Here is a 26,052-nt window from a genome sequence, read left to right as displayed (position 1 = left end):
AGTCTACTGACAACTCGTCTCCTGCGAAGCTGATACCCTATTCAACACAAACTTTCACCAAAAAGCACGACAACCTTTTTCAGACAAGCGACAGTACGACCTCTGATCTTGGACCGAACAAATATCAGAATCTCAGCAAATTCACTCAGACGTCATTTATTTCTCTTCTTTCTAATTCGTCTTCCCAGTTGCTGACATTACAAGCTACCTATTCAAATAAGTCAGCTATAACAGACAAGCATCCCACTATATCCCAAGTCACTCAAACCGGAATACCAAGAAGATACAAATTTTCCCAGACAACTGATAAACACCTGGATAACTTACCTGTACAAGGTCAGCTCCCACTCTCTTCCCCTCCTCTAGAACTGAATCCTCTATAACCGCTGCCGCGATTAACTACCTTCGATAACCCACAGTGTCAGCCTTATGAACATTCCCCACCTCTGTCCCCCTTTCCACCATGATGGCCCAAGGATATGGAATTTTCACCTTACACCAGAGCGATATTAAAGAACCCTTACCCCCTTGATTACTGATCCACTGTTTACTCCATTTGTTTCTTCCAGCTCTGTTTATATGTACATCTCAGCTATTACAGAGCCTATTCCTCAGCATTATGCGATATCCTAACTCAAACTTCCCCAGCTATCCAGGGCACGCTCAAGGTAAATTATTCGGCGCCCTGAACGTGAAAGTGGGTTTTCCTCGGGGTGCTCCCGTTTCTCCTTACAGAAAAATTTTGGGTATTTCAATACCCAGGCCCTGGAAAGAGGTCCGTTATCCTGTATCATCTCTGTAATTCATGTAACACCCACATTAATCTGTATCCCTACCCTCCAGCTCGTGAAGCCACTACCCCCTTTCATATTATTGCTCGTTCCTCCTTTTCTCCTCCAGCTCTTCTGGCCGGCATTGCAGCTACGTCCCAATTGCCCCACGTATATCTTCAGAAATCTACCAAGTCGCTAAGCTACCAAGTGTTTATCTTACTCTTCCTGATGACTTTAACCTACTTTCATGTGCGGGGCTGAAGAGAAACAGAAGTTTCTGGGCGCCCCAGGTTTGCCTTTGGGGTCTCCCCAAAGGTCTTTAAAACTTAAACACCTACCCAGTTTAAAATTAAATTAAACACACACTGGCCTAAAGACGAAAAACAGAAACCTTTCGCAACGTTGTCCTGTCTTGTACACTTGTTTCTACAAAAAGCAGTTGCAGTACATACAACTAAGTTTCAAGGTCATGTTACTTTATTTCGGCCACCAGATGGTCATGCTACCTACTCATGTCATTACAACTAAGAAATACAGTCTGAATGTGAATTCAACAAAATGCATTTAAGAGTTAGAGGTACTAGCTGATCGTGAAAATAATGATACGTACCGTTAATAGCAAGAAATATGGTGTGAATCTCTCTTTCCTTTCATTTTGTTTATTAGAGCTTCTTCAAGCACTACCTATCAATCCAAGCTGGTTGTGGTGAGTATTCTTTGTATATTGGATTAGAAAAACATTAATTCTTCACTGAGCATTGTTTACTACATTTGTAATATGAAACTAGAGAAGGAGATTTGAGGATGTTTATATTTATTTAAGTATGCTACTCAAAATTGACATATTTCACCATTAGAATTTTTCATAAATAGGAAGAATAACAAACATTTGACTAAACATGATTTTACTTGGCTGATAGGGAATTTCTAGAGTTATTAACTTAACTCCCTCTCTCTCTAACTTGTTTCCTAATGCAACAGGTAATGAAAGCTATGTACTGCAGAAAGTTGAGCACGTTATGCTGTGAATATTTTAACTATGGAATTCAACAAGTCATCTGACAGCCACAGCAAATATGAGGGAAATCTTAGTAAAATTACATGAATAGAACTGCATTTTCTGACTTTGTTTGGCATTTACAGTGTGATGCTATCTAAAATTAATTGGTTTGGGGAGAGTGTGCAAAATTCTATTCAATGTAAACTATTTATATACTCGGGTCATAAAAATGTGTTTAGATAGGAGATTTAGAATGTCCAAGTTGGGAATATCCCTTATACTTCATAACAATGGAAATCAAAGGAATATAGATTAACTATAGGTACCAGAACCATCAAGAAAGAGATCTGCAAATGTGTATTTGGCCATTGAAAGCAAGGTGCTACGTCTTGCAATAGGTGAAAATCCATAAATATAATGATCAACTGTAAAAATCATACATTGCCCCTGATAACAATATGAGAAAAAAAACAAATATACACATGAAAAAGTGGAAGAATTCATGCAAATACAAGTTTCTTCTATAACATATTCTTTGAACTGTAACATATCTCAACCTTTTAGAAGAAGAAACATGGGTATTTAGCTATTTCAAACTAAGAAGACATATTATTCAAGTCGTCAATAGACTTATGTGTGATCAAGCTGTAGGTATTAGCACTGGAAACCATCGACCTTGTACACCATTTATACTGTGGAAACCATGCGAGGAAGAGTTTTACTTTGAGCATTACAGTTTTACGATCTAAGCGATTGCAATTAAAATTACACAGTAGGACTATTGTAAGTACGTACAATCGTAAGACAGATCATGAACGAAAATGAGACATAGGCTGTAACGACCTGATAAAACTTTAAAAATGTTTTAACATAACGTACTCAACATTACGAGAAATGAGTTTTACGTTAGAATTCAATTATATATTCCATTTCAATGTTACAAAACACTTTTACTTTTCTTCACGACACTTTAATTCTACTTCTACTAACAGTTCGTTCGATTGTTTGATTTTAGTTTTCTATTTAGGAAATTATTTGAAAATAAACGAAATTGAAGAAAGTAGAGACGTGCCTCTACTGAAGGTCTTTCAAGATGTAAGTAAGAAATTGAATTGTTCTGTTGAAAAAATATACATATTTATTTGTATCATTAACAGTCAGCTCACTAGTTGTTGTTTTTTTCTTTCCTAGATAATGCTTTACTTTATTGGCATTGTGTTGATATTCTGGGTGACCTTGTCAGTTTATCCGGCAGTGATTGTGTTAGTAGAGTCTGTAAGTAAACAAAGTGGATCTTCCTTGACGGGTTAGTAAGAAAAAGATTTTTTTGTCAATAATAGACTAATTGTTGCGTTTATGACAAGTTAACAAGAAGTAAATATGAACAGGTCAGTGAATAGGAATGTGTTTGTTGCAGACAAACATCTAAACATTATGATCCTTTGTTTCTTGCCTTGATATAATCATCTCTTATTTAAGTTGTTTTATTCAGAAAAATCTTAATTAGTGTATTACTCGCTTAGTAAATCTGTTATCTAATCCTTAATTTAATAGTAATATACAACCGTGTACACTAAGACAGACTCCGAAAATTGTAATTATCACTAGAATTATTACTCTGGAGAATGTGTAATTAACATTATATCCATATCCACTCCAAACCAGTTACCTTTGATTATTTGCATTAACACCAGACCCATCACTCCAGAAATGTGTAGCTAACACCACATCCATTGTTCTGAAGAAAATATAATTAATACTAGAATAATTGTCCTGGAGAATGTGTTGTTTTAACACCAGATCCAGAATACCAGAAACTGTGTAGTTAAATTAAACCCATTACTCTGAAGAATACATAGTTAAAAACCAGATCCAGATTTTAAAAAATTTAAATTATATATTTTCTTTTCATGATGGTAGGTATTAGTGCATTTTGAAGTTTTATTAATAAATGTTTTAGTATGTGCGACACTTAAGTTTGTTATTTTAATAACATATACACTGCTCGTCAAAATCTTAAGGTCAATGAACATAAAGAAAATATACTCTTCAAAAAAAGAAACGCAAAAGGCAAAATATGAGACAAATTGTTAACAAGTTTATTCCGGGTAGTTCTGTATGACATGTGTGAAACTTTGCACATTCACTGCTGAACATCCAAAGTCTGCAAAGGCGAAGTCCACGCTCACTAGTTGAAGTTTAACGTCACTCAACGTCAATAACGAGTATGCCCCCCGTGAGCATCAATAACTGCTTGGCATCTCCTGCCAATGGAAGCGATGAGATGACGAATCACATCCTGTGGAATGGCTGTCCACTCAGCCTGCAAAGCTGCTGCAAGCTGAGGTAGAGTCTGCGGTTGAGGTTGTCGCCGTCGCAGACGTCGGTCCAATTCGTCCCAAAGATGTTCGATGGGGTTTAAATCTGGTGATCTGGAGGGCTAGGGAAGAACGTTGATGTTGTGGTGTCTCAAGAAGACAGTGGTGAGTCAGGCTGTGTGAGGACGGGCGTTGTTGAAAAAACGTCATTGACGTTCACCATGATGGGTTGCACATGGGGCCTAAGAATCTCGTCGACGGTTGCGTACGGTCTGATCGGAAATCCTACGCAGCTTTGGTATGGTTGAGGCAGTAGACGTCGCAGTGGTGGTCCTATCCCGAAGGTGACGTAACCGGATGTAGCGATCTTGTGCGGGCGTGGTCACACGAGGTCTGCCAGATCGTGGACGGTCACGAGTTGATCCATGTTGTTGGTGACGATTCCATAGCCTTGTGATGGTGCTTGGTGGACATTCACAGCTCTGGCAACATCTGATTGAGATTCGCCTGCTTCCAAGCGACCAATGGCGTTGTTGCGTTGTGCTTCAGTCAGTCTTGGCATAACTGTATTGCGTGTCGGTGGCTTAACACTGAGCTATGGAAACCGAGAACCCGTCACTTTTATAGGGATTTTGCACATGTTGCACTTACAGAACATGCAAATCTCTCAAACAAATTTATTGGACACGAATGCGTTTTGGCGAAAAATCCTATGTTTTCCTCCGTTTTCAAAGTGCACAACTTTTATTGTCATTTTGGTCTGACAATCAGTGCCTTAACATCACATACACTGAGCTTGTAACGTTATTACATATATTTCTCTTTAAAATAAAAGAAAATATCCCTTTTGCGTTTCTTTTTTTGAAGAGTATATTTGGGTTACGTTAGAGAATGTAATTTTGTTTTTCAGGGCGGTTATTCACACCCGTGGCTTGTTTTCTGGTATTTAATACTGCAGATGTCTGTGGCAGACTGATCGCGGGTTGGTGTGCAATGGTAAGTTGATATCTTTGGTAGAAAAATGATGTAACCCCATTTTTGAAAGAAGACGATGTATGCTGCCTCACATTAAAGAACATTATAAATATTGAAGTATTTCTTAAGATGTTTTATTTAATAATTACTATAAAAGAGAACTTCTGTGTGAAAGTAAAAGATGTATAATAAAATGTTAATCACCATTCATCTATCATATCCAGTGCCCACAATCATAGCTTTTCTGGCTGACTTCGACGCTACAAAATGTTGTAGTGATTAGACGCTCTTTACATTATTAAATTCGATAAAGCTGTCCTCTAGCAGTATGTCTGCAGACATCAAAACCCGGTCTCAATACTCGTAATGGGAAGAGTGTACATAGCACATTGTGTAGCTTAACTACAAACAAAAAAAATCGATGAAACACAACTGTTGTGAGTAAATTGATAAAGTGTAATTTGTATTAGTTTATTTACATCACAGGAGATCAAAAATAACCTGAGTATTTCTTTGACATTGTGTTACTTATTGATTTAATTTTGACGACAATAGTTTATTATAAAATTTAATTAAGCTACTTTTATATATTTTAAGCTTCGATACGAGGTATTAAAAGTCTCGCTCTTCTGATAGTAACAGAAGTTTAAGTCAAAAAAGAAAGATAAACATTTGTTGGAGATGCAAACTAATGTTATTTTCAGAGGATTATAAAAAAAATATTTGTTTAAAAGTGGTTGGATTTGTTTTTCCAGCCACAATCAAGACCAAAAATGACAGTCAGCCTTTGCGCCCTTCGTGTAATATTCATTCCACTTTTCATGTTGTGCAACGCACATCCCCGAACACTTCTACCAGTGTTGTTCAAGACTGACGTCTGCTACGTCATCTTCAACGTGATATTCGGTCTTTCCAACGGTTTCCTTTGTTCTGTTCTAATGACACAAGGTCCACAGTAAGTTACGTAAATAACATTTAAGGTGACATTTGGCCTTTTCAATAGTTTCCTTTGTTGTAATGACACAAGATTAACAAAAAATAACGAAACAAGTAACTTTGAAGGCAATATTTAACCTTTACAACAGTTTCTATTGCTTTGTTCTAATGATTCAAACTCCACGAAAGTAACCAAGTAAATAACATTTAAGATCATATTTGGCCTTTCCAACGGTTTCCTTTGTTGTAACGACAGAAGGTCCACAACAAGTAACAAAGTAGAGCACTTTTGTGATGGTTGCACTTCAAACAGTTCCCTGATAAGAATCGTGTCTTTAAAAAACAATTGTTTCTACTCTCAAGCGTTTTGAAAAAGTTGAATATCTGTAGTTTTTAAAGCGAATCTTGTTATAATCATGTAAAAAGTGACAGTTTTTATCGAAAAATCAGTGAATGCATACAGAAAAAATACCTTAAGTAAACTGTAAAAGATAACTGAAAGATAAATAATTGATATACAATAATATTGCTATAATATAATAAAAAAAACAGTTATAAAATAATAGCAAACGTCGCTTGTGTTCATTTATATACAATTCAAACATCTAATGGTAAATCGTGTGATCTGAAATATCTGTATATTTAGCACACTTGGGTTTCCATATTTGCAACTGAACACCTTGCAGAGGTTGGTTTTACAAAGAAATATTGGAAATGTGTATGCTGAGTTTTACTTGCGTGAAAAATATTTTTCCCAAATGTCAAAAAAAAAGTGTTTTAATCTTTTGTAAACCTTTTTCGTTTACTAACAATAGCATACACAAATGAGAACAATTAGTATAAAGATAAACTATAAACATGCAAAAGTAAAAAAATCCAAAATAATTTCAAAAGTGAATATGTCACTTTTAAAACTAATGACATGCACTAGAAAAAAATAAGCATTCCTCTCACTTAAACAACTAATTTATCAATAATGTTGTACATATCAGTTGATAAAGTTTGATTTGTTAGACTTCTCTCAGAGTTTATATAAGTGTGGATGAAAATAATCTGTCTTTAGTTATCGTTATATGCAAGTATGATTTATCTCGATGTCAGGAACTGGATGATTTCCCCGTTACAGTAATTGATACAAATTTGTTAAACACAGACGGCACGTAGAAAAGATCATTATTAAAATGTTTTGAACGACTTCAGCATCAGATTCTTCAGAAGAAATGAAAGCTTACTTTACCATTGTACTTGTCATGTTTATTTTTCTCCCTTCTCAAAATTTCATCAAGTTTCTATAGTCGCAAGCCCACATCTCGTTTCTGACATGGCATAGATTGTCAAAGACGATATTCCCATTATAAAAAAGTTTTTTTTACATCAATTATAAATCATTCAGTGCAATTCAATTAACCAAACAGAGCTTGAAATCATCTTGGATGTTTCTTTTCTAATGGTACCTTGATTGTCGATTAAACTTCTCCAAATTTTCATAAAAGGATCAATCTGAGATAGCTTCAGAACCCCCACATCTCGTACGCTTATATGAATTTACGTATTTACAGTTGAATATTTTGCAAAAATTGGTTTACATATTTATAGTTCATGATATAGAACTAAAACGCTGTTGTGAGGTCGTCCTTTGGAGGAGATATTTCACTTGACAGGATTATATTCATCTTTCAAGACATGTTCAATGAGTCTGAAACCTGATGAAAGGTCAGCTTCTCCATTTAGTAAAAGAAACGATTGACTGGTTTAGCGCAACATCTAAAGCTAAAGAGAACTGTGTCACGATAAACAGAACGTAGTTTTCAGAAATGATGTCACACAGGGTCGAATAGAATGTGGTCACTGTAATATGTAGTCTTTTGGTGAAAATCAGAACATCCACTAATGTTTGTTCCCCCCACCCACAAATTGGTTTTTATCTTCTGTAGAACAATCTCCACATCATGTTGGTGTTCTGGATATTCTTTTAGCACAATTGCAGTCAGTCTGCTTTCTACTTTCCTGTGTATTTATGCTTGCTTCCGGATACCTGTAGGCTGATCATATATGACTGTGAACATAAAACCCGCTTTCAAAACAAGTACCTTATAAATACAGTAAGAAGACAGAGTGAATAAACAGAAATCATTTTATTGTGCTCTAAAGGATGGTCTACCTTGCCCATTAGTCCAAAGAACTTCATTATTGGTACATTGTAGAGACAGCTGATATCAGTTAGTGCACAAGCAAAAGTAATTTGGTCATTCTTGTTAAACCGAGGACTCATCTGTATAACATATTAGCTTGTACTCGGTTCCTCGATGGGAAATTCAACTGTATCATTAACCAGTCTAGTATTGAAAATGAATCTTATTTCACCAAATGACATTTTTCGTTCTCTGTTTATCAATAAAAATGTTAATACCCATACCAGCCGTTCTGAAATACATTTTTATCTCAAGTAGGTTTCTTGTCATCAAGAAGGACTTTTAGAGACTGTTATAGCCATTTTACAGCAGCTTGTCGTGACTGGTCAACTTCCATTCGTCTAATAAGTCTCCACTTGAATGAAACATTGAAATGTCTTCTTTGAAATCTAGTCATTGTCCACGAACAAATTGGAAAACTTTAACCACATCAAAGTGACAAAATTAAGAAAGACAACGAAAAAAGGTAGAGGCTGAATTATCAACCAAAAGCAAGGTTGTGGACGACACCACACAAGGAACGGGGTGAAAGATCAATAAGAAACAAAGTTATAGAAAACCATGACACAATGCAAAAGCTGTATGGCCAATCAGAGAAAAGGTTATGGAAGATCTTTATACTAAGGACAGGCTGAATGACCAATCAGAGGCAAAGTTATCAAATATTAGTTGCATGCTATATAACTAATCATTTACACTTTGGTAAAGCTGATGACAATATCTTTCTGGTTATTACACAATATACACTATTTTTATGTTTATTTTTACTTGTTTTCTAATAACAACACCACAATTACTCAAATAACTAATTAAAGTTATATTCGAATATTTAACGAGTTCTGAATTTTTCTAACTGCTACTCAAAGCCCTTGTTTTATTTATACTGCTGCACGTTTCATGTATCAAAATCCAATTATAGTCGAAGTTCACTCGCTTGGACACATGAAAGTTAAATGATACGAAAGTTCAGAACATTAGATGCTTTATAACACATCATAAAGTGCATGAACGAAGAACGCTTGATAATTCACTTCTTGTTTGATTTTTAAACATATGAGCCGAGGTGGTAATCTTAGTATTTCAGTTTGTCTGAATATTTAATGTATTTTGTTTTGAAATATGAAATGGTAATACCTTTCAATGAGAGAATAATAATAATAATCATAAAGGACAAAGTGAGCTTAATTAATATTCTGTGGTCTGTGTCAACTCCACAACTTGATATAACATAATGTTTAGGGACAACAAGGAGTCTGTTGGCCATGTATTCTGTGCCATCCTCTGAGCTAGTTTAAAACTATTAATTTTTTTAAATCAAAAGCCAGCCCTTATCATTCATATATTTATAAAACTTTCTTTTAAACTCACTCAAATTTACTTCCTTCACAACATCCGAAGACAACTCATTCTATAGACCAACCATTCTATTGGAAAAATAAAATTGCCTTAGCTGAAGATGTCTTCTACCTTGCCTAAATCTATATTTTTGCACACTCGTTCTATAATTCTCGCTGTTAAGTATGAAAAATGTTGATGCATCAACATTATAAATTCCTTCTATTTAATTAGGTAACTTTCCCTCCACTGCTGCAGAGATAAGTTTCTTTACAAGCACTTTGTCAAATGCTTTCTGAAAATCCAAGTACGCTAAATCTACATCTCTACCCTCATCTACATATGCAGCATTTTCAAAGCATATTAAATTATTTGTAAGGCAATATTTTCCCTTATTAAAACTATATTGACTGTTTGATAAAATTCGAAATTTGTTATTTGCAAAGTATCTTTCATCTGACTTTCCAAAACTTTCCCACAGTTGATGTAAAATTAACAGGTCTATACTATCTTCCTTAAAGATAGGAGTGACATTAACTAATATCTAGTCTGTTGGTACTTGTCCGCTGTTCAAGGATTAACAAAAATTGTGCCAAGTGGCTCACACATCCAATCTTTTACTTCCTTTACAACCCTCGTGGAAATATTATCTGGCCCATATAGTTTTGTACCTATATGTACGTGTCTATATAACTGATGTGGTTGTACATATGTGTAATTGTTTCTATACAACTTCATATTCAATGCGTCTGTATCACTGATGTTATTATTATTTTAATGTAACTGATGGTGCTGTGTATTCTGATACACCAAACAATTTCAATAGGAGAAACAGTAAACCCCTACATATTTCTTTTTTTCATTTCAGAGAAACACTTCAACAATTCCGACAGACAGCATCAGCTATGTTAGCAGCTGGACTAGGCCTGGGACTAATGCTTGGTTCTGTATCATCCTATTTATTTGTCAAGCTGTTGTGAAAACATATACTCAATGGACAAAAGGGAAAATTTAGAAAAAAAAGTTATGATTCTATTTTCCACAATATCAAACTGTTATAGGCCAAACATTAACAAAATAACCATATGGTTCCAAGTCATCATTGTTATAAAACATAAATAAACGGTTTTACATAACCTTAACTCAGTGTAAACATTTGGTTTCGCATCATTCTAAGACTGTAAACATTTTTTTCACATAATTGTAAAATATTGTAAGCATATCTTCAACATCACCATTGTATGGTAATCTAAACATTTCATTCAATATCATTGTAAGGCAGTGTAAACACGTGTTTCAAAATAATCTTTCTTAGGCAGTGTAAATATTTGTTCTCACATTATTATACAATATAGTAAATTTGATTCCATATCATCATTCTATAATAGTGTAAAAGTTTGGATTGGTGTGACTGTAAGACACCACAAGCATTTAGTTTCACATTATTGTAAGAAGTGAAAACATTATGTTCCATTTCTTTGTAAGACAGTGAAAACATTTAACTTCACATTATTGCAAGACAATACAAATATTTGTTTTCACATGACTGTAAGCAAGTGTGAACCTTATTTTCCACATCAATATTTTAAGATAGTGTAACTTTTTGAATTCATATCATTGTAAGACATCATAAACATTTAGTTGCTCGTCATTGCAAGACAGTATACATTTGGTTCCACATCATCTTTGTAAGACAGTGTACAATTTGGTTTCAAATCATTTCAAGACATTGAAAGCATTTAGTTTCATATCATTGTAAAAAGTGTAAACATTAGTTTCCATATCACTCTTCAAGGACAGTTTATACAAGTTTTTTACATCAGTGAAAGATGTTGTAAACATGTATTTCGACATCACTGAAATATAATGTAATGATTTGTTTTCATGTCGTCACTGAAAAAACATTTTGTGCCACATCATTGTAATACAAAGTCAACGTTTGGTTCCACATTATATTTGTATGACATTGTAACATCATTGTAATACAAAGTCAACGTTTGGTTCCACATTATATTTGTATGACATTGTAACATCATTGTAATACAAAGTCAACGTTTGGTTCCACATTATATTTGTATGACATTGTAACATCATTGTAATACAAAGTCAACGTTTGGTTCCACATTATATTTGTATGACATTGTAACATCATTGTAATACAAAGTCAACGTTTGGTTCCACATTATATTTGTATGACATTGTAAACATTTGCTTTCATATCAACTTTAGGCAATGTAAATTTGGCTCCATGTCATTACTGTGAAACAAGGTAAACGTTTGATCTTACATTATTATCAGATACTGTAAACGTTTGGTTTCTCGTAATTTTAATACAGGGAAAATATTTTATTTCAGATCAGTGTAAAACAGTGTAAAAATTACTTTTACATGATAGTAAGACACCGTAATTATTCAGTTTCATTTCATTTTAAGCCTCTAGCAACTACTTGTTCCACATCATTGTAAAACACCATAAATATTTGATTCGATTTGTCGTTGTAAGACAATGTAAACATTCTGTTCCACGTCATTTGAAGACTGAATAGACGTATAACTTCACATCTTAGTAAGAAAAAGCGAACATTTATCTCCACGTTATGATTGTAAAACACTAAACATTGGTACATCATTGTAATGGTATATATTTGGGTTTTTAACATTGTAAAATAGCATAAGATTCATTACACATCGATATAAAACAGTGTAAACATTCAGTTTTATACCTTTGTAAAACAGTGTAAGTTTTTTATTTCACAACACAATTGTAAACATTTGCTTCAATATCCACACAATCAAACACAAAATATTTTGTTTCACATCATTTTACGAAAATGTAAACATTTACTTCCACTTCATTGTAATACATTATAAACATTTGTTTTTACATCAGTGTAATACAGTGTAGTGGAAAGGTAAAGAATTAACTTAATATGCTTCTTTGCATATTTGTTTTTGATAGTGAAGTAATTGCCTTTGATGTTAATGTTATAAACGCCGTTGTTTTCACTCGTATAGAACAATGCATGTTCATTTTTGCACTCGTATAAATATATATAAGTTTCTTTGTTTTTAAAACTTCGCACAAGCTACACAATGATGAGCAAGGGCGTAGATCCTGGGGGGATAGGGGTATACACCCCCTTCATTTTAGGTGGGGGTATGGTGCATACAATCATCCCCCCCTACAGTTTGGTCTGTTGAATTGTTTTATAGCATCAAAGGCCTACAAACTGTGTGTTTGTTCTTGTGATTCTCGTGTTCTTACCAATCGAATTACATAATTAGGCCTAGGTGTAGGCTTTTTCAGTAGCCGAAATGTACATCTTTAATATAGGCGTGCTTTTAAGCTTTTCGATCTAAGCTATAGTTCGTAAGTATCAGTCAGTAAGTATACATGCAAGTATAGTGACAACAAGATTACTCTGTGACTGCATGTTTACAGCTTTCAGGTTCACGTAATCAGAGATTACCAATTTGCAAATTTAACAATCCACATAAGTGGTTGCAAAAATCATCCTCCCATCGGGTGTAAAACATCTACGCCCCTGATGATGAGCTATCTGTCCTCTGTCCACCAGGGTATCGAAACTCGCTAGCGTTGTGGTTCCGCAGACTGTGCCACTGGGGGAAGGGGCAAACCTAAAAGTACCTATGCAATTAACAAGAAGGAACATCTGATTTCCACATACACACGTGGATTGATTGACTGGTACACGTTGCTCTTTTACATAGAATAACGTTGCTTTCTCAAATTTTAAGATAATGTAAACAATAAATTTCAGTATAAACATTTGGTTTCGTATCATAATATAGTGGAAACATTTGTTTCCACGTCATCATGGTGAAAGAGTATAAAGACTGAGTTCACGTCATTGTTATACAGAATAAGCATTTGATTTGACTAATTGTAAAACGTTTTAAGGATTTGGTTCTGCATCTTCTTTTTATTACAGTATGAACATTTGGTTTCATTTCAGTCTAAAGCAGTATTAACATATTTTCTACATCATCATTGTAAAACAGTATAAGCATTGATTTCAGATTGCTATAAATTTATGTAAACATCATTGTCTGTTGTTTGTTTGGAGTTAAGCACAAAACTGCACAATGGTCTAGCTGTGTTCTACCCACTTCGGATATCTAAACATGGTTTCTCGCGTTGTAAGTCCACAGAGAAACCGCTGTGGCACTGGAGGCTCACATCATAGTAAGACAGGTACGTATTAAATTTCATATTAATATAAGGCAGTATAAATATTGGTTTCTTATCACAGTAAAAGAAAGTAGACATTTAGTTTCATATATTTGTGAACACCTTGCTTCACATCATTAGAATAATAGAAAATAAAATTTAATAGGTCTGGTGTACTAAGATTAGTAGGAATAAAGTGATCATCAGTATTTGGTGTGATAGGAGTAGTACAAAAGATCAGTCAGTAGTACATGGTATGTTAGAAATGAATATAAAATTCAACAGTTCCTGGTATAAACAGCATAAAAACCAATAGCACATGGTCCGTGGTGGCCAGGTAGTTAGGGAGTCCGATTCGCAATCTTTGGGTTGCGGGTTCGAATCCCTGTTAAAACAAACATGTTTGCCCTTGTAGCTGTAGGGGCGTTATAATGTTTTGGTCAACCTCACTATTCATTGGTAAAATAGTAGCTAAAGAGTTGACGGTGAGTGGTGATGACCAGCTGCCTTTCCTCTAGTCTTTAACTAATAAATTAGGAACGGCTAGTGCAGATAGTCCTTCTGTATCTTTACGCAAAATTCAAAAACAAACAAGAATATACAAACCTTGGAAGTCACCTTCCAAATATAGACAATCTTAAGAGTGCTAGAAGATAAAATTACTTTATTCTCACCCATATATATATTTCTTTACTTATTTCCGTCTCTCGCGAACTTCGGAGGTGTATTTCTAACAAATAAGTCGATAAAGGTGGGGATAACTTTTGTAATCGTCAGGTTTAAAACCGATTTGGCTTAACAGATCTCATATTTTTAAATATAAATAATTAGTAGGTTAAACTATTAAAAGGGCACGGTCTAAATTACATTCAATTAGTTTTATACCTGTCACAAAATGGAATCAAGACATTCAATACTTCTTAAAATAACGCATTTACCCTGATAGATTAGTACCGATTAATAAAAGAGACCTTATTAAACAGCGTTATTTTAAATCATTCACGTGTGTCAAGAACGCTCTATGATCATTAAATGCAGGCTTAATACGACTTTTGAAGTATAAGCTCAAGGCTGTTTTGAAATCGTTAAGTATAAGCTTAAGATATCATTAAAATCGTTTAATATAGACTTAAGACCACACGTGTAAATACTTGTCACTATTATGTCTTGAACATGTTTTATACTTAATGTCAAGAAAAATCTATAATTGATATTCATTCACATAACTGATACTGCACAATGACTTCGTAGTATATACGTAAAACTGAACTGTTTGTTTATGAATTTCGCGAAAAACTACACGAGGGCTATTTGCGCTAGCCGTTCCTAATTTTGCAGTATAAGCTAGAGGAAAGACAGCTTGTCATCACTATGAGCCGCCAACTCTTGGGCTACTCTTTTACCAACGAATAGTGGGATTGATTTATACATTATAACGCCCGCACGGCGATAATGCGAGCATATTTGGTGCGACGAACCCGCTATCCTCACGTTAGGAGTCAAGCTCTCTAATCATTTAGCCTAAATTAAACAGCGTTAAAAAATATGTATGGTTTTAAAAAACGGAGTGCAGTATATATTTTCGAAAAATAAACACATTTCAGGTCTCACAACGGCTTAGTGGTAAAGTATAAGAGATCACATTGCTAAAAAACGGGTATCGATATTTGTGGTTGCATAATTTCGTGTTTAACGACAAACAAACAAGTTTCTTGTAAACCCCCTCATGGCCAATATACGAAATAATGATAATATTTTACAGATTTACGAGGCCCAAAACATAAGTTGACTTTAAAAGTTTAGCTATGGGCGGCATAGCCTTGGAAATTTTGATTAAATTGATTACACTTATCAAACAAAATATTCCCAGCTTAAATAAGAACTCAATGTGAGACTATAGCCAAGTTCATCTATTGGACTTTAAAACCCCATCCTTTTAAGTCTGAACATTGCCCTTTCATTCAAATGTTTATTGTACTGTATAAGCTTGTATTCAAATTTCAGATTATTATTTTTAATTATAGTTTAGTGTTTACTCTAGGAATTAGCCGAATTCTTAATAAGTGTATTCCGAAACCTCTCATGAAAGACTTATTACACTCAGTTTCCGAAACCTCTCATGAAAGACTTATTACACTCAGTTTCCGAAACCTCTCATGAAAGACTTATTACACTCAGTTTCCGAAACCTCTCATGAAAGACTTATTACACTCAGTTTCCGAAACCTCTCATGAAAGGCTTATTACACTCAGTTTCCGAAACCTCTCATGAAAGACTTATTACACTCAGTTTCCGAAACCTCTCATGAAAGACTTATTACACTCAGTTTCCGAAACCTCTCATGAAAGGCTTATTACACTCAGTTTCCGAAACCTCTCATGAAAGACTTATTACACTCAGTTTCCGAAACCTCTCATGAAAGACTTATTACACTCAATTTCCGAAACCTCTCATGAAAGACTTATTACACTCAGTTTCCGAAACCTCTCATGAAAGACTTATTACACTCAGTTTCCGAAACCTCTCATGAAAGGCTTATTACTATCAGTTATTAATATTATGTAGTTACCTTTGAATCTACTCAATATTATATAAATTATCATATTTGAAAACTACTTTTCTTTGTATATGCCTTGTGTTATGTTGACTCTTGAATTAAAGAACTTGCTCCCTTTTAACCCTAAAATAGTGTGTGGCTTTCTGAACCAACAAAATTATTGATGTTTCAACACCGCGTGTCATTTAAAAAACTGCTTTTTGTCCAAGTTTATTATATTATAAATAATCACCAGGACGTGTTTAAAAGTCTGGTGTAACTGTTGTCAAGTAAATGTGTACACAGATCATATCATTAGATACAAGGGGTTTAACGAAGTTCTAGAAATTTTCATTTGATCTATAGTTTTACCTTGTGCTTATGAATATAGTACTCATTGTTGTGCACTGCGAAAAATTTATTTCCCACCTTAACCTTCCAGTATCAGAAGATGAATGGCTCTTCTAGGTATGTGTTACCGGGAGATGTTCTGACATATGATACGATTCGTGTTAATGCATTCTAGCACGTTAGACATTCGTAAAATTAGATGATCTTGACGTGGCGGAAGACAAGATCATCAGTTCTGAGAACATTAGCAATGAACTATTTGTGGCAAGAGACTGTTTCCCTGACGTACTTCCATGTCTAAATAAATACTTTCATTATTACCATTTACAAGTACCAGAATTCATTTTTGCTAATCAATAAAAGGGGATGGGGGAAAGGAGAGAAGATCTAAACCGTAATAGATTTAAGTTTTTACACATAGCGTTAGAAGAATTATTTGAAATTCTAACCTTCCTTGACACAACTGTTTTTATCGTAGCGATATAATCGATATGGCTACGTTTCCTTGTAGGGACATGGTTGTATTTCTACGTAGAAATATGGCTATACTTCCTCATAGCGACATGGTTATGTGTCCTTGTAACGACATAGCTATACTTCCCTCATGTAGACAGGGATATGTTTCCCTCGTGTTAACATGACACGTTTCGTCATATCACAATCGCTATGTCTTTCTCGTATTGATATGGCTACGATTCCTTCGTATACGAGGTCTGTTCTACAAATACGCGGACTGACGTCATAAAACAAAATGTACTTTATTTAGAAGTTACAGGTCTGGGACCCCTTCAAAGTACTCTCCTCCCCAACGCACACACTTATCCCAACGGTGTTTCCACTTGTTGAAACAGTCCTGGTACGCTTCTTTTGTAATGTCCTCCAGCTCCTTCGTCGCATTTGCCTTAATCTCGGGAATCGTCTCAAATCTTCTTCCTTTTAAGGGTCTTTTGAGTTTGGGGAACAAGAAAAAATCCCAAGGAGCAAGGTCAGGTGAGCAGGGGGGTGGGGAAAAACAGTGATCGAGTGTTTGGCCAAAAACTCACGAGTTCTGAGGGCTGAATTTCGCAGCAACGCGGTGCATCTTCAATTTTTCGGTCAAAATCTCGTAACAAGATCCAACTGATATCCCACACTCTTCAGCAAGCTCTCTGACAGTCAGACTTCGATTTTCCCGCACCAGGGTGTTGATTTTGTCGACGTGTGGGTCGTCAGTTGACGTGGAAGGACGTCCAGGACGCTCATCATCTTCAATGGACTGTCGACCATCCTTAAAACGTTCATGCCACTTGAAACATGCTGTACGCTTCATAGCAACATCACCGTAAGCCGTGTTAAGCATAGCAAAAGTTTCAGTCGCAGATTTTCCAAGTTAACACAAAATTTCTCAGCAAGTCGTTGCTCCTTCAGATCATTCATTCTGAAATCCGCAAAACGAAAAAATTGCACTTCACTTAAAACCGCGTAGCTAATACTCAAATGAAGATATCTGCAATCGGGAAATGGCGTCGTAATCAGCTGATCTGTGCGAACCTCGTGACACCAAGCGGATTCCCCTGGAACCAACTGGAGCCGCGCAATTCAAACAGTCCGCGTATTTTTTGAACAGCCCTCGTGGATATGACTATGTTTTCGTTGTATCGACATGGACACAGCTATGATTTACGTTAAAATATAATTGCGTATTTATGAAGTTGTGATAATGGAAACGCGTTTTTAATGGAATATATCTGAAAAACAAAGAATGTACAGTTACAGCTGTTTGTATTACGATTTCTTTCAACACGGCGTTACCATTTGGTTATTTTATTAGTCTACCAGTTACAACTACTGCATTTCCGTTTAACGTGATTAACTGTGCCTTAGTGTTAGATGTAACTAACACACGTGATTACTAGATGCTTAGTTTCATGAACTAATAGTTTGAAAAACAACAAATCAATAGTGCATTTTTTGTTTCAAGGCTAACACGTTATCTTACCACTTTATATCCGTTAATTTAATGATAAAACAATAAACAAAAACATATATCATACAGTTATAGAACATATCTAAGCCCATGGTAGTGATCTCATTACAGATAAGATGTTAATACCTTGGGCCGATCCAGTAATATTATCCTGAATGCCATTCCTATTTTGTTTTTAAAGAGATCTGAACACTTTAACACTAATGAGAATGATCAGTTTTATTTAAAAAATAAATAGTCAAAACATGGTAAAATTACTGTTCTCCTTCTGTTTGTTGAAGTCAAAGATAGCGGAGTAAAAATTGCATTTGTGTTGATAATGTTGTCTAACAGTGGGGGTTCTACTGTAATAGTAGCAGTAACAAATTGGATATTACGTAAAGCTGTGCTTTATAATGGTGAAATACAGCACTGTAAAATAGGATATTATGACGTTGTGCCCTTTAATTGTAAAATATCGCTGTAAAGAACTGGATATCGTGTGGTATTCTGCTGTGCAATAGTAAAATAAAACAGTAAAAAGTATATATCGTAGGGTGTTTGTTGTGTCGTTGTGATTGAAGCTTTTTTCACTAAATACCGAATAAAAAATTAGGATTTTACTTGTTTATAATTGTTACATTCCATAATAATAACTATTATTTTTACAGCGTCAACCTCTTCATTAAAATATCATGTGTTACGCTATAGGAGATAACAGTCCACTCCTGAACTTTTTTACCTTCCCAATTCACTTCTAAAGATTACCTGCAACTTAGACAAAAAATCAGTGTAAATAATGCTTACATACTTTTGTAATGTACTATTATATTTATGTGCTTGAGCTGGCTAAACTTTTAATCCATACAAAATTGTAATTATGTACAGGGGGGCTCACTATGTGTATGTTCGTAGTTAAGCATAAAGCTACAAACTGGCCTATGTGTGCTCTGCATAAATCCGTAGACATACCAATGTATCACTGGCTGGGAGAGCAGGACTTAACAAAGAACTGGCATTTCACAATGAATGGTGTCTTATCTTCAATGTTGAAACTTTGAGAACTATCTACTTCGTTTGAACTAATGCAACTTAAGGAAAAAGCTTCAGCTCAGCATGTGATTGGATGATTGTTCCCACAAAATCTACAAGTTTATATGTTTAGTTCTAATATATTTCGAAAAAGTTTATAAAAAAGAAATCTTGCTTTCGTGATTAGACAAGTATAGGAGTGATGACGTCAATCCATGTTTACGTCACTTTTTGCCACCAGTTACCTCAGATAGTTAAGTCTGTAACTATCCGAGTTGCCACCACTAGAACCGATTTTCCAGGAAGTTTAGGACAAAGGCGGTTAGAAAGTTAGCTCTTGAAAGCCGACAACCCGCTCTTCTTGTCAGAAAATATCGGGCAAAACTACTTAGGTCCGGCATAACCAAGCGTGTTGAGGCGTGCGACTCGTAATCTGAGGGTCGCGGGTTCGCATCCCCGTAGCGCCAAACATGCTCGCCCTTTCAGCCGTGAGGGCGTTATAATGTGAAGGTCAATTCCACTATTCGTTGGTAAAAGAGTAGCCCAAGAGTTGGCGGTAGGTGGTGATGACTAGCTGCCTTCCCTCTAATCTTACACTGCTAAATTAGGGACGGCTAGCACAGATAGCTCTCGAGTAGCTTTGTGCGAAATTCAAAAACAAACAAACAAACAAAACTACTTTACAAGTAAGCCACTTGTATGAAGGAAAATTCTAAAAGAATTCTTCAAATGATTTGTTTATTTGTTGTGCCTATCGTTGGATTGACTCCCAGATTTAATCTTGTTAGTACCAAAGCTTACCGTCGAACCAACGGAAGGTTTCTTCATAGAAATAAAAATCTTAAAAATAACGAAATATTTTTCTCTCGGATTTTTATCACAAAATTTAGATAATTATTTGTGAAAGACTATAATAACTAAGTTTTTACGTGCTGTAAGTTAATTAAACTGGAAGAAAAAAGGTGAAGTTATTAATGAACAAATCCAATACTGTAGGTTTGTAACATTTTATATTCGACAATGTATATAATGGAACTTTTTTCGGCATCTGTACATGAACTCGTAACTCCATACAGGCTTTAAGGTTCATCGGTCGATATTATCCTTACTGTTCGATAGTTCAAATACAAGTGTTTAACAACAGAAGTGACTTTTCTGAATTTACACTTGTCATTAATCAACTCATATTTGTCTTTTCTATTCTTGGCGCGAATATAAGGCGATGTGATGGCCCTGACTCATAGGTAAAGGTATTAATAAGATGCTTTTATTCTAAAAGCAAATAAATAAATAAAACAGAATATATACTTTGCTCATTAAGTCACTCCTCATTGGAGTGTTATTGAAGGCGCTCCAAAAATAAAGTTTAATATGTTTTTTTCTGAAATATTTGTACATAAAGGAAACCCTCGTTATCAACGATTACAATCGTTAAAAGAGTTATCTTCTTTAAGACGTAAAACCAAGAAAGGATGTGCTTTGACGACATTTACATAAGTTTCACAGATCGTTTATTTGAATTCACTGTCTAATTATTGAGTCTCATAGTTCTACATATTCATTTAAGTAAAGAATTCTGTGTGTTCATTGAGGCAAAAACAACTAAGTATTCATTGAACTACATACGGCTATGAATTTCTTGAGATACATGTTGCTGTTTAAAATGTGTTTTTAGAATATTTCGTTTCATTTCAGAATTATCACATTATCAATACAACAGAATTATAGTATATCATATACTAACCAATAATATTGTATAACATATTAACAAAATAACAGTACACAATGTATTAGCAAATTAATAGTAGACACCGCACTAACACAATAAAAGTAAATAATACATTACACAATGACAGTATATAAAATAATAATTAACACAATAACTCTTTTTATCAGACACAGATTCCATTGGGAACGAAGATGTATTTTTTAGTGTTCGTAAGATCTTTCAACTTTTCGACATTACTTTTTTGGGTGCCTGCTTCTTATTTCCATAAAGTATCACACAATGGCAATACTAATTGGATTTTTATCGAAGCGTTCCGAGAATAAGTCAAATCTTAACGGTCTTGACCTTGCAGGGGCTAATGTGTGCACGCCAGGAACGCCGGTAGGAGATCTTTGTCAGCGCTGTTCTTCGCTATACAAGAGCCCCGCCGTCTACCAAAGCTGTTGCCAGCCAGGTCCTAACCTAATGAAGACAACCTGTGAGAATATGTTTGCGTACAGATTGCCCGAAAACATCTAGAAAAAGATATATATATATGTGTGTGTTTTTTCTACAGTAAATTATAGTAGATGAGGGTCTGTTGTAGGTAATTATTACTGAAGTGGTCAAGATATTAGTTCAGGATTTGCAACTATTTTTTTAATTTATAAAGTATCGGCTCCAATCCGATCCTAGAAGAAATGTGCTTCAGAAAGAATAGCGTTCTTGTCTGTATAATAATTATCTATGTTATTTTACATAAAGCTACTTATGTTCCTGCAACTGTATATTAATTTAAATGTATATGTCCGTCTGTTGTGTTTTTTTTTATTTGTTTAAGTCATTTTGATGACCAGTTTACCAAACATGGGTATGTGCACGTGTCAAAATTTAGCCTTTCTTTATGAGTCAATTAACTTAAAATGCTTTTGAATAGTCACATTTTAAGTTGATTGTGAGTAAAGGTTAATACACTAATTGTTTTGACTGAAGGGCATTTACAACTTAATAAATCAAATAAATATATCTATAAATAAAACTGTACAACGATTGTGCTCAGATAACATTTTCAAGATCTGAGAAAACAGTATAAGTATTTAAAATTTGTTTTGTTTTTTCCACGAATATCATAAATGATACACAGTTCATTCACGAAGATAAGTTACATCTTTCTGACAGTGTTGTAGTTCTGTATGATACACAGTTCATTCACGAAGATAAGTTACATCTTTCTGACAATGTTGTAGTTCTGTATGATACACAGTTCATTCACGAAGATAAGTTACATCTTCCTGACAGTGTTGTTGTTCTGTATGATACACAGTTCATTCACGAAGATAAGTTACATCTTCCTGACAGTGTTGTAGTTCTGTATGATACACAGTTCATTCACGAAGATAAGTTACATCTTCCTGACAGTGTTGTAGTTCTGTATGATACACAGTTCATTCACGAAGATAAGTTACATCTTCCTGACAGTGTTGTAGTTCTGTACGATACACAGTTCATTCACGAAGATAAGTTACATCTTCCTGACAGTGTTGTAGTTCTGTATCATACACAGTTCATTCACGAAGATAAGTTACATCTTTCTGACAGTGTTGTAGTTCTGTATGATACACAGTTCATTCACGAAGATAAGTTACATCTTCCTGACAGTGTTGTAGTTCTGTATGATACACAGTTCATTCACGAAGATAAGTTACATCTTCCTGACAGTGTTGTAGTTCTGTACGATACACAGTTCATTCACGAAGATAAGTTACATCTTCCTGACTGTGTTGTAGTTCTGTATCATACACAGTTCATTCACGAAGATAAGTTACATCTTTCTGACAGTGTTGTAGTTCTGTATGATACACAGTTCATTCACGAAGATAAGTTACATCTTCCTGACAGTGTTGTAGTTCTGTATCATACACAGTTCATTCACGAAGATAAGTTACATCTTCCTGACAGTGTTGTAGTTCTGTATCATACACAGTTCATTCACGAAGATAAGTTACATCTTCCTGACAGTGTTGTAGTTCTGTATCATACACTGTTCATTCACGAAGATAAGTTACATCTTCCTGACAGTGTTCTAGTTCTGTATCATACACAGTTCATTCACGAAGATAAGTTACATCTTTCTGACAGTGTTGTAGTTCTGTATCATACACAGTTCATTCACGAAGATAAGTTACATTTTTCTGACAGTGTTGTAGTTCTGTATGATACACAGTTCATTCACGAAGATAAGTTACATCTTCCTGACAGTGTTCTAGTTCTGTATCATACACAGTTCATTCACGAAGATAAGTTACATCTTCCTGACAGTGTTCTAGTTCTGTATCATACACAGTTCATTCACGAAGATAAGTTACATCTTTCTGACAGTGTTGTAGTTCTGTATGATACACAGTTCATTCACGAAGATAAGTTACATCTTCCTGACAGTGTTGTAGTTCTGTATCATACACAGTTCATTCACGAAGATAAGTTACATCTTCCTGACAGTGTTGTAGTTCTGTATGATACACAGTTCATTCACGAAGATAAGTTACATCTTCCTGACAGTGCTGTAGTTTTTTAATTGCTTTTATAAGTTCGTCATTGGTATGTTCTTATCCTTAAAAGTAAGTTAAGCTTTACCTTCGCCTTAATTGTTTAGTTGATTAGAAACCTCTGTGAAAATGTACTGAGGTGTAGTAATTACACTAACGTTTTGATTGTTTGTTTTACTTTATGAATTTCGCGCAAAGCTACACGAGGGCGATCTGCGCTAGCCATCTCTAATTTAGCAGTGTAAGACTAGAGGGAAGGCAGCTAGTCATAACCACCCACTGCCAACTCTTGGACTACTCTTTTACCAACGAATAGTGGAATTGGCCGTAACATTATAACACCCCCACGGCTGAAAGGGCGAGCATGTTTGATGCGATCAGGATTCGAATCCGCGACCCTCAGATTATGAATCGAACGCCTTAACCCACCTGCCCATGCTGGGGCTATCACTTTGAGTAATGAATTATTTTGATTGTCGTCACCTTTGTTTATTAATACTGCTACCATTCCAAAGTTGACATTAACATAGAAACGTCTGTTTTTAAAGGTGTGTGCATTGTCGAAATTCTGGGAGTTTGTCCATGAGCATATAAATCGCCGGAACCAATACGAATTCGAGAGGTGGTCACCGATTGAAGCAACTTACTTGCTCCTTTAACAGTGACCATCGAATTCACAGTGTTACGTATTATAATTTATCTCGGACGAGCGTCCAATTTATTATGTTTTTAAATAGCATTAAGTGTGTTAAACTTGAGATGAAGTTTACAAGTTAAATATGTGTCAAATTTATGATATTTGTTAACAACATTGATACACACAGTTAAATGGTTTGCAATGTTCGAAATCTTTAAACATTCCTGGTCAAACATCTGTAGTTTCCCGATTAATAAGCGTTACTCACAGTTATATCTTTCGAAGTTTATAGTACATCAATTGTAGCAAACCAAAAATTCCTACGGTCTCTCCGTGTGTTGCTATGGCTACTTTCTGTAATGAGTACAGATACTAGAAATTTCAACTACACAACAATACTAGCAATCACTAGTATTTACATATACACTTAGTGCATTGTTGATTCTTACACTCGAGAATCTTCCACAAATCTAGTGAAGAGTAGGGAATTTCGTGGTGTACATTTAACGGTATACATTACATGCATTTCTAAATATATATTTAAATGAAGCAAACATCAATATTAAAATAAATAAATTATAGTAGATCCGTCACGATAGTTAAAACAGAGACCAGTCCTGATAGTTATACACAACTCTATTCCCTATTCAAAGGGGCACTTTGTTACTGAGTCAAAACTTTGAACATATGTCCACCTCTTCACGGTTAAAATCCACTAACCACTTAGAACTATATTTAAAGCATAGTAACGACTTTGCTTTCTTTCTCTCTCTTTGTTTTGTTTACTTTTTCTGTGACTGGTAATCGCTGTATCTTATAGATCTATTTATATTATACATATAAACTCGTCTTTTTAAATTGACAGAAAGTAGAATAGTTTATTGTTCACTATTCTGTCTTTTCGCTTTAGAAATGATTTATTAATCAGGCAATGTTATTAAATTGACCACTTAAATTCTGGAATTGAATTGGGTATTGACACGGCTGGAACCGTCGAACAAGATTCTGTCATAACAGATAGCATAGCAGTAGTTGTAATAAGAGTAAACCATATATATTCTTTTATTCCATATTTTGTAGTAAATGGCATTTTAGTTTGGAGTTATTGTGCATATGCAGAAATAGGTGCGGATACTTTAATCCTTGCTTTTACAATTTCATTTCTCTAATATTCTCTTCTATCACTTCTATCTTTTTTATACTTCTTTGATTTCATTGTTACAACTTCCTTACTGATATCCTTTTGTACTTTTATTTTATTGTTGTAGCCACTGGATGTCTTCAATAACTTCAGTAATCTTGTACTGAATCATACATAATTTCATTTTTAATTCTTCTTTGAATAAAATATCTTCCTTTTAATTTTTTCTTAAGTTTCAGTCTCTTAGCTCTTGGTCTTCTTTTAATATTTTATAATGTTTTTTTGTTTTTATTTTAATGATCTGTTTCTTTCTTATGGCCTTAAATAATTTAAGTGTTTCAATATTTCTAGTGATCAGATTGTCATCATTTTGAAGTTGAAACTAGTCAAAGTTTTATTTTATTTTATCAAAATTATCTGGCTTCTTTCATTGAG

General features: G+C 34.6%; 1 protein-coding gene across 8 annotated transcripts in view; it reads left to right on the top strand.

Annotated features, from left to right (window-relative positions):
* Positions 1 to 22,061, top strand: part of LOC143247141 (equilibrative nucleoside transporter 1-like) — a 75,615-nt gene extending 53,554 nt beyond the window's left edge. For 3 of the 8 annotated variants that reach the window (XR_013026398.1, XR_013026399.1, XR_013026400.1), the window contains 7 exons: positions 1,440 to 1,479; positions 2,801 to 2,868; positions 2,965 to 3,079; positions 5,002 to 5,087; positions 5,822 to 6,021; positions 10,398 to 13,745; positions 21,667 to 22,059. Coding sequence is in view for 1 of the 8 variants with exons in the window: in XM_076494742.1 (XP_076350857.1) it covers positions 1,440 to 1,479; positions 2,801 to 2,868; positions 2,965 to 3,079; positions 5,002 to 5,087; positions 5,822 to 6,021; positions 10,398 to 10,509 (621 nt within the window). In the remaining 7 variants the exon portion in view is untranslated. Of the gene's footprint in view, positions 1 to 1,439; positions 1,480 to 2,800; positions 2,869 to 2,964; positions 3,080 to 5,001; positions 5,088 to 5,821; positions 6,022 to 10,397; positions 16,388 to 21,666 lie in introns of those variants that run through there. The other 5 variants (XR_013026396.1, XR_013026395.1, XR_013026394.1 and 2 more) reach the window with 4 other exon arrangements.
* Positions 22,062 to 26,052: the final 3,991 nt, after the last annotated feature.

The sequence above is a fragment of the Tachypleus tridentatus genome, chromosome 3 (genome assembly GCF_004210375.1).
Source record: "Tachypleus tridentatus isolate NWPU-2018 chromosome 3, ASM421037v1, whole genome shotgun sequence".
Taxonomy (NCBI): domain Eukaryota; kingdom Metazoa; phylum Arthropoda; class Merostomata; order Xiphosura; family Limulidae; genus Tachypleus; species Tachypleus tridentatus.
The sequence above is the reverse complement of the archived record's forward strand: the minus strand, read 5'-3'. Positions and strand labels throughout refer to the sequence as shown.